The sequence below is a fragment of the Cryptotermes secundus genome, unplaced genomic scaffold, assembly GCF_002891405.2.
Source record: "Cryptotermes secundus unplaced genomic scaffold, Csec_1.0 scaffold909, whole genome shotgun sequence".
Classification (NCBI taxonomy): Eukaryota; Metazoa; Arthropoda; class Insecta; order Blattodea; family Kalotermitidae; genus Cryptotermes; species Cryptotermes secundus.
Genome location: NW_019722439.1, coordinates 297,019 through 312,682, shown reverse-complemented (window position 1 = coordinate 312,682; position 15,664 = coordinate 297,019). Strand labels below are relative to the sequence as shown.

The 15,664-nt window shown below is 41.4% G+C and overlaps 1 protein-coding gene across 1 annotated transcript in view; it reads right to left on the bottom strand.

The window, feature by feature from the left end:
* The window catches only part of LOC111861506 (MOXD1 homolog 2), a 212,684-nt gene that overhangs the window by 5,966 nt on the left and 191,054 nt on the right, over positions 1-15,664 (bottom strand). The window contains exons 6-8 of the mRNA XM_023846150.2: positions 11,357-11,684; positions 10,483-10,607; positions 4,530-4,723 (exon numbers count right to left, since the gene is read on the bottom strand). Of these exons, the coding sequence (XP_023701918.1) occupies positions 4,530-4,723; positions 10,483-10,607; positions 11,357-11,684 (647 nt within the window). The remainder of the gene's footprint in view (positions 1-4,529; positions 4,724-10,482; positions 10,608-11,356; positions 11,685-15,664) is intronic.

The window sequence follows — 15,664 nt, the reverse complement described above, 5'->3', positions numbered from 1 at the left end:
GGAGCTTTGTAGTAATGCTTTTTTATAATGTGCACTTTTTTATTTTCATTTACCGTGTATAACATGCACGGGCAATGCACTGCGTGTGCTTCTGGCATGTGTTTAATGTTTAGTCTTACGCCAATCTTCATTCGAGTTTCTTGTACAAAGGCAATCAAACGCTCATTGCCACGTTCTTGTGTAGTAATTATACTCACGTAATCTGTCCGCCGTAAACTTTTAAAATGCCGTTAGTTTTAGTAAATACTGGAACAGACTCGCTGGAGAATTAATGATATAGAGGATGGCTACGGTCTACACATCTCAGGGTCGCTCTTCTTGAGCGTCAGGGAATTTTATTTTTGCCCCTCATTTCGAAACCGAGTATGGAGTCCTAGCCTATCGATACTCAGGAATAAAGTGACCACTCATCTTTATCTACTGACCTCATACATCTAATTGGCATGGTACTTAAACCTTCAGAGTAGGGGTTATAATTTGTACCATCTGTTTTAGAATTATGAAACTGAATTTCAAAAACACGATGACTAAAACAGGTAATTATAATGAAGATACAGTGACTTTTCTGCGAGATACGATCTGATTCACCAAGTATTATTATATAGGTGATAACTGTGACTATTATTCTGGATATTTCCCATAGTCTTTTGATAACGCCAAATTTCGCAAACTGAACCTGCTTCAGTCATCCAAAAATATACTCGATTATCTATCGATGCAAACAGATCGCTGTGGTTTCAAGAAACTTAAAGACGATTGACAGAATTGTTAAAAGCCATCGTCAGAAGCGTTTCCACTTAGAGCTCCAGGCTTCAGAGGGCAAGTCACTGCCATAGTCTGAACTTGAGAAGTTTCAAGACCCTCTTAATTCCAAAGGCAATGAACGAATGAGCACATGATCTTGGCCCTAAGAAGATTTCCAGGCGAGTAACATCACTGTCACGCGAGTCTTCTTAAGTTGTTACCATGTAAGGACATCGCTATCTCGAATATATTTGTATTTTGATGGGGCACGCGGTAGCGTAGTTGGTTGAGGCACTACGCTACAAGCCGGAAGGTCCTTCCAACCGCACAATGTCCCTGGGGTCGACTAAGCCTCTAACAGAAATGAGTACCAGGAATATTCTGGGGGGGGGGGTTGCCGCCGCGTAACGCTAACATCACCGCCTCTGTGAGCCGATTGTCTAGAAAATGTGGGAGTCTCGACGTCTCACAACCCTATGGGTCTCCACGGCATGTTATTGGGATCGCTTTACTTTTTATTATATTGTGACGTGTACATCCATTGCTAGGCAACGATTCGGTAAACATATTCCCTCAATATACGCGAAAGCGACAATAGGACATCCAGTACTAGGCAACGTCGCAGCAAACACGCCTCAATAATAGATGCTGTGTTTTCTGCGTGGTACGTGCAAAGAGGTTATAAGAAGTGTTCGGCAGTATATAGGAGTACAGAACAGTAGTAAGAATGATGAGTCAAGTTTCGGGAGCCAGCCTGTCGGATATGAGGAACTGAATTCAGTGGAGTTTTCGGAATTGGCAGTTGCAGAATAACGGCAAGAAAGGAATTAGGCTGTGACATGAAAGCTTCATGTGTGAATCGATATGACAGTAGAACTGTTAGAAATCCGTTGCCAGGATACGACCAGTAAAGACTGAGAACCCTAGTCTGTGTGTAAGGTGAACTGGAAAGTGTGCAGAACAGCGATAGCGTTGTATTGTCTGTAGTCTCGAACTCTGTGAATGTATAAGGTGCAATAAATCCAATCACCCAACTCAAAACCCATCTTATTAGTCACTCCTACACGTGATAGTACTATATTTAGACGTGGAATCCGGTATGGTGAACTTTGTATAAATACGAGGGGGGGGCTATTAAAAACTTATTTTTTCGGTAGGTGTACAAGATCAAGGTTCTTAATCCTGTTGATTTTTCCGTAGTACTTTAATTGCTTTCCACAGTTACACTTCAAATTCATTCACAACAAACGTCACATCGAGTCATTTGCGTCATACTCAATAGTTCCTGAAATTGACTCTCGGCCCACATACTGACAACCCTGATTGTATCTTACGTGGCATGCCTCAGTTTATCCGACAAAATGCTGCAATAATTCCTTTAGCAGGTTTGGTCATACCTTTACACGTTCTTTCCAATTCAACTTTCAAAGTTATCACACTCTTCGACGCCCTGTATTATTTTTTTTATTGCTAGTGGGGTGGGACTAAGTCCCTTGTACTGCGGCCACTTCTGGCCTATTGTACCAGCCCCAGATGACAGGTGAGGGTGATTGTGGAGCAATTGGTGGAATGAAGATTGGCAGGGGAAACCGAAGTACTCGGAGAAAACCTGCCCCAGCGCCACTTTGTCCACCACAAATCCCACTTGATCAGACCCGGGATCGAACCCGGGCAGCCGTAGTGGGAAGCCAGCGACTAACCGCTTGAGCTATGGCGCGGTCTCAACTTTCCTTCCTTTGACCTGACAGTGAAAATACATCCACTTTTCGAAGGACTGTGTTTAAAAATACGAAGAGAATACAGAACGTAATCATATTTATTGTTCAGTAGGCAATTGTGTTCACGGCCCAACTGGTACCGGTCGTATGAATAAAGACATTTTTTGGTCTTTCAGCCCATCGGGAGGTTGCTGCATGACTACCTTGAAAGAAATCACGGAAGTTTTTCTCCAGTTCACCGTGCAGTGAGTTTGCAACCTTATGGGAAATAAAACCGTGTACTTTGCTAGCTTAGCAACTATTCACCATTTCGCACCGCATCGCATCTCAGAGGACTGTAAACTTCACATTCACCGCTGTGGTAACCTCAAATGCCGATCACGGTGACCGCGCGGTCTAAGACATGAACCATCTTGGCCCGCCCGAACACTGGGTTTGTGGGTTCCACACCCACTCGAGGCGTGGGTGTCTGCATTTATTTTCTGTTTTCGTTGTTCTGTGTGTAGGTAGCAGCCTTGCGACGGGCTGATTCCCCATCCAAGGAGTCTTACCGACTCTGTATAGATTCAGAAACTGAAAAAAACGGCTAAGGTTACCACGGGTTGTAGAGCAATAGACAGACAGGTAACCTCAAATCGCCTTACTATCCATAATCGAATTTTATATCCATTTGGCGTTAAATAACAAAGGTGGACAACAGAGTACCATTACACAATTTAGCAACCAAGTGACATGAATTTCAATCAAAATTATGTCGCTCAATAAGACATCATTTTCCCACTTTTTGAAAAAATTAAGCACAAAACAAAACAGAAGTGTTGATTATTTGAGGATTTCTGTATCAATACGAACTTGACGTGAAATTCATGTAAATAATATTTAAAAATTCAGTGTCTACCTAAAAACACCCACTGTGCATGCATTACAAAGAATATCCAATAAAGGTGTATAGTGAATTAATAGCTCTTTATTTTGAAAATCAAATTAAACCCCATAAATACTGCCCGGTGAACGGAGAAGTTCATGGAGGTAGGTCTAGGCCCACTGGGGTTGTAGTGCCCCCCCCCCCAAATAACTGCCCGTCGACAAAATGTAGATTTGTTTAACGCTAGAGCTGATTATATATGTATACAGTTGGTTGCTTTTCCTATTTCAGTTTCCGTTCTTCTCCAGCCTGATACTTCCACCCAGTAAGTGCGTTCTGTTATTGATTTCCTTGCTGCGTCTCATTATGCTAATACGTTGTGGAAGGCCGCAACGGAAACCGCGCAATCAGCCACAGTCAGGGTCGCCGCTACAGACCGACAATCCATTCACACGCTTGCTCATTCTGAATAAAGAACTGTAGTATTTCTGACATCTGAAATCTAATGCAATGGTAAACAGACATGTAAGGGCACATGCAAATAACTAAACCGAGTTATGTTTTCTCATTGTATAGTTTCTAATTCGACCGCTCTATTATTATTATTATTATTATTATTATTATTATTATTATTATTATTATTACTACTACTATTATTATTATTATTACAGTGTCGCAACGTTTGTAGTGGCCTACTTCCAAAACTAAAAGTAAAGCTATCCCTGTACCAGGCCGTGAAGGCCCATAGGGTTGTAAGACGTTGAGGCTCCCACATTATCTAGACAAACGGCTCATAGATGGCAGCAAGGTTGTCAGCCTTACGCATTTTATTCCTCAGGAAAATTACTTAATTAATTCCTGGTATTCATTTTTGTTAGAGGCTGAGTAAACCACAGGGCCTAGTGCAGCTGGAAGGATTAGTTCAATTGAAAAAAATCCAATGACCTCGTCGGGAATGAACCCGCGACCTTCCGGCTTGTAGCATAGCCCCTCAACTTATTTGGGTATTGCTATAAAACAAAGACGCAGAGTAAATTCTCGTGTGATGGCTAGAATTTGCACAATCTTCACATTCAGTTCGTTTTAAGTGCAGAGTGGAAACACCTCAACGTTCTCTATGGGTAGGCAACAAAATACGCTGTTTATAGGTACAAACCAACATGAACTACTGAATATGCCCCAAAAGAATGACTGATACTCACGGCCAGAGTTCCTGAATGCCCAGAGAATGCAGCACAGTTGGCAGGGATGGCAAACTGTGGCACAGAGACAGGTCAATCCGAGGGTAGTACATTGCGAAGACAAGACACATCTCCTCGCGTGTCGTCAGGCCGCCGAGAGTGATTGTGGTGCGTCCCTCGCTGTTGTATACACACTGGGCTATCAGGTGATCACCCTAAAGAGAAACACAGAACATTTCAGTCATGCGGTCACCCTGCAGGGAAGCACATAGAAGTGACCAGTTGATCACCCTGCAGAGAAACACAAAACTCTGTAAACAGGTGGTCACTCTACAGAGAAACACAGTACACTGTCATCAGTTGAACACCATACAGCGAAATACTGAATACGATTAACAGCGATCACCATACAGAGAAGGAGATGACACTGTTATCAGGTCGTTAACCCGCAGAAAGACGCAAAAACTAGGACAATGTTGTATTCTGCAGAGACATCCCACTGGAATAATGCTACGCAACCTACTAAAATGAATTCCGGGATTTCACACACCAACAACTCAAGAATGAAAATAGACATGAAGATGTTGGTATCTGCAGTATAATCGTAAACTCATATTGTTTCAGTGACGAAAGTTGCGCGCGCATCCAAACCGTAGTTAACGGGCTACTACAACTTTGATTACATGTGTGCGATCAGCAAAATGTCTGCCGCAAAGAAGAAAGCGCAGACCGTGTTCTTCGAGTTCAGTGTGAAGTAAGACATGAGTATGGTGTGGGATTACCTAATGACATGTGCATTAGGAGATGGTACGAGAAATTTGAACGGACGGGCAGTGTTGGAAAAGGCATTCTACTGGGTGACCTTGGAGATGCGGATCGTCAGGCAGGCTTCCGCATGGAGCCGAAGGAGTCGATTTCCAGAGCAAATGTAGAGTTACAGTTTCCACAAACGACTGTTCACAGAATTCTTCGGAAGAGCCTACACCTGAAAGCAAACAAATTAGTGGCAGTCCAGGAACTTACAGCACGTGATAAGCAGGTTAAATCGCAGTTCGCGACACTTATGCACGAACAATTTCTATTACACGATAATTTATTTAGTCGCATTGTCTTCACTAATGACGCAAAATTACACATTTCTGGACTTGTCTCTCAGCATAATTGTATCACTTTGGTGAATAACCCTTCCAGAGAATATCGGTAACATTAAAGGTATAATATTAAAGTGAAGGTATCATGCGTGCTGACGTATGAAAGAGTTATCGACCCGGTTTTCTTTGATGAGGACATAGTTACAAGCAGTTCATTCCTAGACATGTTGGAAAAACGATGTTCCTCCACAGCTCAGCAAGAGGACGGTGCACATGTTCATGTTCCTCACATTGCCAGTGGCTGTTTGAGTGCGAAGTTCCCAGGCCGATGGATAGGAAGAGGACGACCAAATGCCTGGCCTCCTCGTTCACCGCATCTCATGCCTTTGGACTTTTCGTTTGGGGCTATGTGAAAGACCAGGTGCACAGGCAAAGGGTGAGTACGTTGGATGAAAACACAGCAGCAACTGCATATGTTATAAAGGCCATGTTACAGAGCAGCTGACAAGAGGTGGACTATGTGCAGGATGTATGCAGAGCTAAAGATGGCGCTCACTGTGAAGTGTTTCGCATGTAACGACATTTCAACGTGTGTGCAAATAAAACTACTTCCACTGATGATGAAGATATTGCAAACAGCAACTCCATATCTGATTTTATTCCTTGCATAGAGGTGCAAACATCGTTTTTGGTAGATCCTGTATACTAGTCCTACTGCAGATACATACAGCGGGCGAATAAAATAATGGAAACACTAAGAAATTGAGGAATATAATTTGTTTTGTTGGCTCCACTGAGAGAACTTCAGTTAGCAATCTTGAATGTTATTACATTAATTTAAACTCTGTAGTACTTGTGTGAGTGCATTAGTGATTGTGTTGAGTGACAGTCCGTGTGAAAGAACCGGAAAATGGGAGATCTGTCCGATTTTGAAAAAGGACAGGCTTTTGGTACGAATTTAGCTGGAACATCTGTGACAAAAACTGCCACATTATTGGGCGTATCGAGAGAGACAGTTTTTAAGGTTATGCTGACATACACAGATCATTCGTAGTACGCGGGTTCAAATACCCGGCGGAGGTCGTCGAATTTTTAAGAACGGAAAATTCAGGGAACAAGTCCTCCGGGAGGGACTTTAAGCTGTGTGTCCCGTGTCGTAACTTTACGACACGTAAAAGAACCTCATATCCACAAAGGGGATCACTGAACAAAATTCCAAGACGTTTCCCGCCCAACAATAGTCTCTAAGGCCTCCGATAGACGGGGGAAGCATTATAGACACCGCTAAGCAAGTGGCCGAACTCGCTTGCTCGGCGGGACTGATGGTACGCACCATTTATCGGGAGGGTAAAGAGACTGGTAGAATATCATAGAGGGAAGCACAATAGATCAAACTGGTCGCGGTGCATGGGGAAACCCACACTCTCTAAATAACTAAAACTACACAAATCATGAGCAGACAACATCAGCGAAGTGGAACAGAGGGCGAAAATTAACATTGACGGAAAGAGATTGTCGTACATTTAGAAAGGCTGTTTCGAAAAATCACAGAACCGCTGCAGCAGAACTAAATATTGAACCCGAAGACCCTGTGCTTCACAAATCCAACATCCAGGGTGGGGCTAAAATTGCTAAATTTCCGATTATTGAAAGTAATGCTTAGATGGGCAAATGATTGTGTCACAACCATAAAACCTGGACACCAGGCAACTGGAAACGCGCGCGTGATATCGTCAAGTGAATCGCCCTTCACGATGTTCCCTTCATCAGGAAGAGTTTACGTTTGGAGAACACGCAAGGAAGCCTACAACACGGAATGCCTGGTTCCAACAATGAAACACGGGGAGGTTCTGTGATGGTTTCGGCAACAATATCGTGGTACAGCAAACTGCTGGCCCCGTTACCGCTCTCCATGGCCAAATTACTGCAGGGAAGTACGTGGAAAGGTTGGGTAATCAGGTGTAGCCTATGGTCCAGACGTTATTTCCGAACAATGCAATTTTCCAAGACGACAAAGATCCCATTGACACAGCTGGAACTGTTCAGTCATTGTTTGAAAAGCATGAAGATGAACTTCAGCATCTTCCCTGGCCAACACAATCACCAGATTTGAACATAACTGAACCATTCTGGTCAGTTTTGGAGACTAGGGTGAGGAACATGTTCCCAACTTCAACATCTCTAAAGCAAATTGAAGATGTTCTTCAAGAAGGACGATATAAAATTCCTGTAGAGACTGTTCAAAACTTATACAAGTCCATTTCAAGAAGGACTGCGGCTGTATTGAAGGCCAAATATAATCAACATCATATTAATAAACAAATACGTACAGTATCCGCAGTGTTTTCATTATTTTGTCCAACCCCTGTGTACGAGTATGACCTCCATAGCATTCGCGAATATTTATCTTGTCGAAAAGCCAAGATCTAATCTGGTCGGAATGGACAATCCTCTCGGTGACGTCTTCCATCTATGTCACTGGCCTAGCCCGAACGGTTTATGCCATAGATAACCCTGAATTTATACTAACGGTTTGCACAATGTTTCACGAATCAAACACTTCAATCAGGGTCTGCCTCAAGAGACTATAGCCCTATAAACTGATCACGCAGAGGGAGAAGAGAAACGCGCATCCCCCGCCGTTAGAAAGAGACAAGAGTTCTTACATGAATAAGGGAACAACCTAATGACTTTAGTGTGTAACGGTTTCAAACTGCAATGTTTTAGAAAAGCATATTACAATATAAGTGTTTTCAACTTGTAAGAGTTTCATGTTCCAGGTGTGTGTAGATATTGCTCTTTGCTATAAATCATGAGTTCTCACTGAGTTTATAAAAACCCACGAAGGAATGATTTAATAATGAAATTCGAGGAGACTGTGATACCGTGCACTTGGGGGCTGCATGTGTTAGCACTACATTTTAATTGCCTGAACATGCTTGCAATTATTTGCACAAACCAACAAACTTAGACAATGAAAAGGGGTTTGTATTGTGATTACTTAAAATGAAAATATCATTAATAGAGGACAATGGACTGCAGCATAATAAAATGGAACATCACAGAAAAAACAATGGAACAGAATAGAATAGAGTACGGTACGATACAATACAATACAATACACACAGTACTACAGATACTGCACATATGAGATAACTTAGGCCACTGCTGAGATAAAATTTGCTTAACCTAATTAAGAAGTTACAGATCTACTGCAAATAGAGAATACAATTCATGTAAACAGAATACAGTAAACCACTACTTTTATAATCCTAAAGACCTGAAAGACGTAGAAAAATCCGAAAATATAAGGAGAGAATCCTTGTTGTTTCTAAGCATCAGAAAGGGATTGCATTACCCAATCCTTGAGTTTGAAGTTCTCGTTTCTACAGTTTCTTCGACTGTGAATTTTCAACAAGAAATCCATAACTCAGTTGCTCATCATTCGTATCAGTGCCTCCTGTCGTTTCTTTGTCAGAAAATACAAAGGTCTAAAATTTAATCTCATATGACATTTATAAATTAACCTTTGTTCAGTTTTAAAATAAAGCAATTCATTCCAGAATAAAACCGTAATTGGACGGTCACTTAATTAGTGTCAGCTTCACGTAATGTTGGTTTAAAAGACTAAATATTATACAGCGGCCATTTAACCTTCAGATACGTGAAGTGTGTCTATATGATACTTAAAAATTCAGTTCTTTCCTAATGCAAAACCCACTGCGTCTAAATTATGAAGATTAACCATTTAATGCTGTGTAATAAAATGGGCTCCCACTCAGAGCATGGATGTTTAGTTTGTGTGTGTGCGTTTTTCTGTGTTTGTGTACAGGTAGAGGCCTTGCGACAGGCTGATCACCCGCCCAAGGGGTCCTACCGAATGTGTAAGATTTAGAAAACCCGAAGTGAACGGAGAAGTCCATGGAGGTTTCTATTTTGTAGAATATTGGACGTTGGAAAAGCTCAGTGTGAGGCTCAACTGAGGTTTCTTCTGAGGATCATACAACAAAGATAAATGCATTTTCACGCCATGCAGAGATTTTTAATGTTGAACCAAGCGGTACAAAGGTTGCCAATAGGCTTTAAAGAAATTAATATAAGACAGTTATCTCTAAAACATCAGACGGTAACTCAAATCAAATACAAATTCAAAGGAAATTATTCTAATTAATAGATCTTTTATAAAATGGGATTCAAAGCTACCTAATTCTGCAATATTATTTCGTATGAAACTAATTAAGAAACTGTACCATACTAATAGACTTGGGAGGATTCTGACGATGGTGTACGCTGTAACAGAACTATTAGGCTTATTCTGGACTCTATCCATCGTCTGGTATATAGAAGACAAAAAAACAAATGTTTCGGAGACTGGATCTATCTCCTTCCTCAAGTGGGTGGGACAGGATAAACCTACTCAGTTGGGGCCGTTAGAGAGAGCTAGTCTCAATCACTGCTGCATCCACCTAAGGATGGAGACAGATCCAGTCTCCGAAACGTTCTGTTTTTTAGTCTTATATATACCAAACGATGAATAGAGTCCAAAATATGCCTAATAGTTCTGTACCATACTGTAAGAACAGTTACATATGGGCAAAGATACTGCTCTAAGCCACCCGTTTTCACAGTTTATTTGAAGAGCGTTTAAAGGATGACTACCTCTCTGTAGCACGTCAATTCCTATATACCCAGAAGATGAAGGTAGTCAATTCCTCGACGAAACTAATAAAAACGCGTGAGTAAGCCATATTGATTCTTATTTCATCACTGCTCAAAACACTGCAAGACCAGACATGAGAGCAGCACGAACGTGAGACGACGTCGCCTCAACTGAACAGTTCTATCTTGCTACCATAATGCAATGAGCGTGAAGAGGCACTTACTGGGTACACTTTAACTGGATTCTGCAGCCGACGGTATTCTTGGTAGCTGAAGTCGTAGTTGTTGTCAGTTGTGATAGGCGTGTATTCCACGCCGTCCCGAATTTGTCGAAGACGAACTTTTCGGCCTGAAACAATAAAACTATTTCAGCAGAGGGCTCGACTTCTGTTTGATACCAAGATGTCTCCCAATATTGAGTAATATGCTAATTTCTGTTAAATTGAGAAGGTTCTACTTTCCTCTCTCCCCCCCCCCCAAATATCAAACTGGAGGGCAGACATTTTCGGTTGTCCGTGATTGCTTTTTAATAACCAGCCTTAAGAACTATTTAAGTTCCATTTCTCTATATGTGACAAAATATTCCTTTTTTTGACAGCCCATGTTGTTTTTGGTCGAAACAAATCATTCCTGTTGGTGTTTCACGCAGTTAAAATTTACATTATGCTATTTTTTAAATTATGTACCACGAAGCTGGAGGAAGTAACTGGTTCCTCCAAAACTTCGGTTACTATTCACAAGACTACATGGTGTTGTTCTTCATTTTTATCGAACACCGAGTATGTTGCACGATATGAGATGTGCAGCCCTTACGAATGTAAGCCCTTCCAGTTTATGGACAGTAAATTGTACAGTGTCAAAAGAGAGGTATCAGAATATCAACTGTGCGAAATATTACGCTCTTGTGTGATGCAACGCCGGAAGCCATCAACCAAATCACAGAGCACTGCATTTCCACAGATATAAATCCTAATATTCCTCAAAATTTGCGGAAGATTTCAGCTACTGTGTATGTTCTATACATAAGATTCATATGTCAACCGCTGTAAACTGATCCCCGGCCAGGGGCTACCATACTAACGTCATACTTCAACATACCTATGAGGTGTGTGTGTAGAGCGACTCCGAATATGTATATCCCTTGTGGAGGCACCGTCTGCTGGGTGCAAGCCGATATGCAGTGTCCCTCAGACACGACTTCCGGCTGTCCCGGGGGAATGATATGACGCCAGTTAGGATCCAGCCCTACTGACAGAACCCCGGCGTCGTGACGTCGCAGTGATGCTGTGTAGTAAACACGTATACCAGACGTGTCTGTAACATCAGCGTCTTGGGTAGGGTTATTGTAATGTGTCTCCATCATGAAGTATTTGGGCCCCAGGTCAGGGTCCAGAGGGTACCCTGCTTCCGGTGGGAAACTGAAGCCCTGGAAGGGAAGCAAATAAGCAACATTCATATGACTTGCACTTTATGTTGGGTATCAACTGTACTGTTCTAACTTGTACAGTGCGTTCAGTCAAGGAGGAAACTTCGCAACACCGCTGACCGGGCCCAACATTCCTCGCAGATTGCTGCTGTAACTGCTGATAGCAGAATGAGACATTAGCGCTGATAAATGACTCATTCTGTTATCAGCAGTTACAGCAGAAATCTGTGAGGAATGTTGGGCCCGGTCAGCGGTGTTGCGAAGTTTCCCCCTTGATTGAACGCTCTGTATAAAATTAAGATGTATACGTTCTTCGATAGCACATGTCTCGATTTTCGGACATTTTCAGATTTCAAATGACCGCGATGACATCATATACGTCTGAAAAATCATAAAATATGTAAGGTACGTAGATTAGACAAGGTAATTATATAAAATAAATCTCATTTTTATTCAGATACATAGTTCGACGTGGCCACAACTGGAGTTAAACGCATGCATGCACTACACTTGAAACACCGCTGAAACAATTTTCCGAAGAATTAACATATTTTATGACATACGACGAATCTAATATAATCTCGTACAGCAAAGGTCATCGAACTTTGCGTTCAACTGGGTAGAAATCCTGGTTGACTTTCGGTAGGCCCCGTGTTCAAATTTCGGTCCCGAGATCGACCATCCTATCTGCGAATTTTCGTGGTTTCTCCCCTTTCCTGCAGGAAAATAACGGATATTACCTTAAACACTACTACGACTTTTCTTACTTACTTACTTATTTACACATGGAGCTGAGCGCTTCTGGAGGAGCCGCCAATTCTGCAGCTACTCAAGAATTTCCCAGCATTTTCTGGAACTCGAAGGTTCATTACCGTGTTCACAAGTTCCCTCAACTTGTACCTATCCTGAGACACATCAATCCAATCCATACCATCTCATCCTATCTCTCTAAGATCCATTCTAATATTGTCCATCCACCTACGCCTTGGTCTTCCCAGTGGTCTCTTTCCTTCTGGCTTTCACACCAATATCCTATATGCATTCCTCTTCTCCCCCTTTCGTGCTACATGCCCTGCCCACCTCATCCTCCTTGACTTGATCATTCTAATTATACTTGGAGAAGAGTACAAGTTATGAAGCTCCTCATTATGCAGTTTTCTCCAACCTCCTGTCACTTCATCTCTCTTCGGTCCAAATATTCTCCTCAGCACCCTGTTCTCAAACACCCTCAGTCTATGTTCCTCCCTTAATGTCAGAGACTAAACTTCACACCCATACAGAACCACAAACAATCTTGACTTGACTTGTGGCGACAGAAATTGTCTCGTGCTCAGATTTCTGACTCCAAACTCCATAAAGGAATTTCAAGCTCCGCGACTTACTTGCATAAAGCGAGCCCAATTTATAAATAAAAATTTAAGCAGACGATAAATATAAACATGGAGACTTCTTTACATTATTTCCGAACAGGACATGGCTCTCTTTCCTGACAGCAGTACTCGGCTTGTGACTGTAACGGAGAAGCGGGGTGTCTTCTGTGAGGTACAAACTGGGTTACTAAACACTGCTTTCATGAACTTCTTCCTTGGAATGGTTAAACTATGTATAACGAACTACACTCATACTTTCTTCAGGTTCTAATAGATACTGCGCTAATCAAACAGGTCGGGCTTTAGGTAACCCGCAACTTAATCATCGTGTCCAAAAGACGACGCCATTGGCTCCTAATAGGCTACATCAGAAGAGGGACCTCATTAATGTATTGAAATTACAGTGCACAGTCAACGCTGAGAGTAAATGGTCAGAGTTCATGGCTACAGATCCAGAGGTAGCGACTCCGGTCTAGAGAACCGAAATTAACGGCCGTGTGGATTCGTTGCGCTGACCACGTGACACCCTCTATCCGCTAAAGTTGGCACTAACTTCGCCGACAAGCGGCGGTCGCTCGGTCGGTATAGCTCGCTTGCGGACTAAAGCCATGGAGTTTTTGTGTTTGTAGTATTATTATCACTGAACTCTTCCAATAAACTTGTGATACAGAGTGTAACAGAGCAAGTCATTGTAAAAGGTCATAATTCTCTGACAAAAGTAGAAGGGATGTTAGAGGCAATGTACAGAAACATAACAGATTAAATCGATATATAGGAGACCTCTTGAAAGAGTATTAGTATGCATAACGTCCTCTGCTGAAACGCGATAGTTAAATATGAGCGGCGATGAATGGACGCAAGATGAGAATGGAAATATCGCAAATGAGATTTCTTAAATTAGCGACAGCAGTCAGCATCTACGTACAAAAGATAAAACTGAACGAGAGAAGGTATTGAAAATAAACAGCACAGCGAACAACAGGCAATATGAAAAAATACGTTAAGTATATGCGGGAAAGAAAAATTCGAGTCTTCTAGGATGTGACTCCGTGTTGTTTGGAAGACAGGTACCAATAATTACGTCAAAATTTATGTCTTATCTGAAAATGGAAGGAGGTCTCTTCGAAACTTTAGTGACTGTATACCAAACAACACGGCATCACATTCGAAAAATATCAGTAATCTTAATTTATTCTATTACAATTTTATCCTGCATAACTATCAGCAAGTTTCATTAAATTATAAAACTGTAGCTATAATTCTGAGACCAATCAATTTAATTACAAACTGCAAATGACATCCCCTCTAACGATTTTCACTACTTAATGAAATTATGAATTCCTACTCAATTACGAATTCTATAAACGTACCAGATTTCGTTACACTATTACATGGAACCAAAATGATGTCTTCTGATATATGTGAGAATGCAAAAAAATTAGCATAAGTATGTGTGAAGGATGGTCACATGTAATTATATCCCCATGCATAGACAATAAATTGTCAGCCTAGATCAAGAACTCAGGACCAATTTGATTCGCCTCAAAAAGGAACTTCGTAGCCGGATCCTTGTTATGGAAGAAGAAGAATAAGAAGATATGCCGTTCCTTAAATAAATTATAAATGAACTTCAGCATTAGGAGTTATGTGTATTTGTTTCACTACGTGTGATGAAAACTTACTTTCACACTGAAAGTTATAACAACTTTGTGCATATAAAAACAAGCTGAGGGTATATAACTCAAATTTATATATTTCCCCTGAGGACATTTTTCACACATTAATCCAACGTTGACAATCCTCAACGTGTCCCCTTGATCAAAAGTCACGTTTCTTCTTTCACTGATTAAGAGCTTGACATATTACAAGCTGTCACTTACAAGACGAAGAAATTTATAAGGTTGTCTTCGACTAGGGACTGATACGTTGTGGCTCACAGAAAGAGCAGGGTGTGCATGTGAACACACACAAAAGAATTTTAATAAAAAAAATGACGTATGAGCCGTAAAGCATCCATCCCAGTCTGAAGATAGAGACATTTTTTTACAGCAATGAAACATACAGAGACAAGCATTATACAGCTGACAAGGTTGTGAGCATGATTCATGAAAGTGGTCCCATGTGACAATCAGAATATTGTCACTTAATGGGCAAGGTAATAGGCTTAGTAACGCACTCATTGGCACGATATCTCTGTTTTACATTTAAAATATATTTCTTCTATTTGGGAATAATAATGATTTATGTGGTTACTCAACCGCCAAAAGCCCAATTATAAAGGAGCATGAGCAGAAAAGAAACCAACATAAACACATTCACACAACCACAAAANGATTTGTATAAGCTTTTTGCTATTTCCTTATTAAGTAAGATATTCAGGAACGGATATGAACACCATGACAACAAGCACGCTGTGACACGCGTGCTGTACAGCTGACTCATTGCAAACAACCAATAAAACCCTAAACAAATCTTTTGGAATTGTAATGGCAAATAGCGAAGGGGCAAACATGCATGTAAGACAACTTAGAAAGACACATCTCAGGGCGCGCCATAGCTCAAGCGGTTAGTCGCTGGCTTCCCACCGCGGAGGCCCGGGTTCGATCCCGG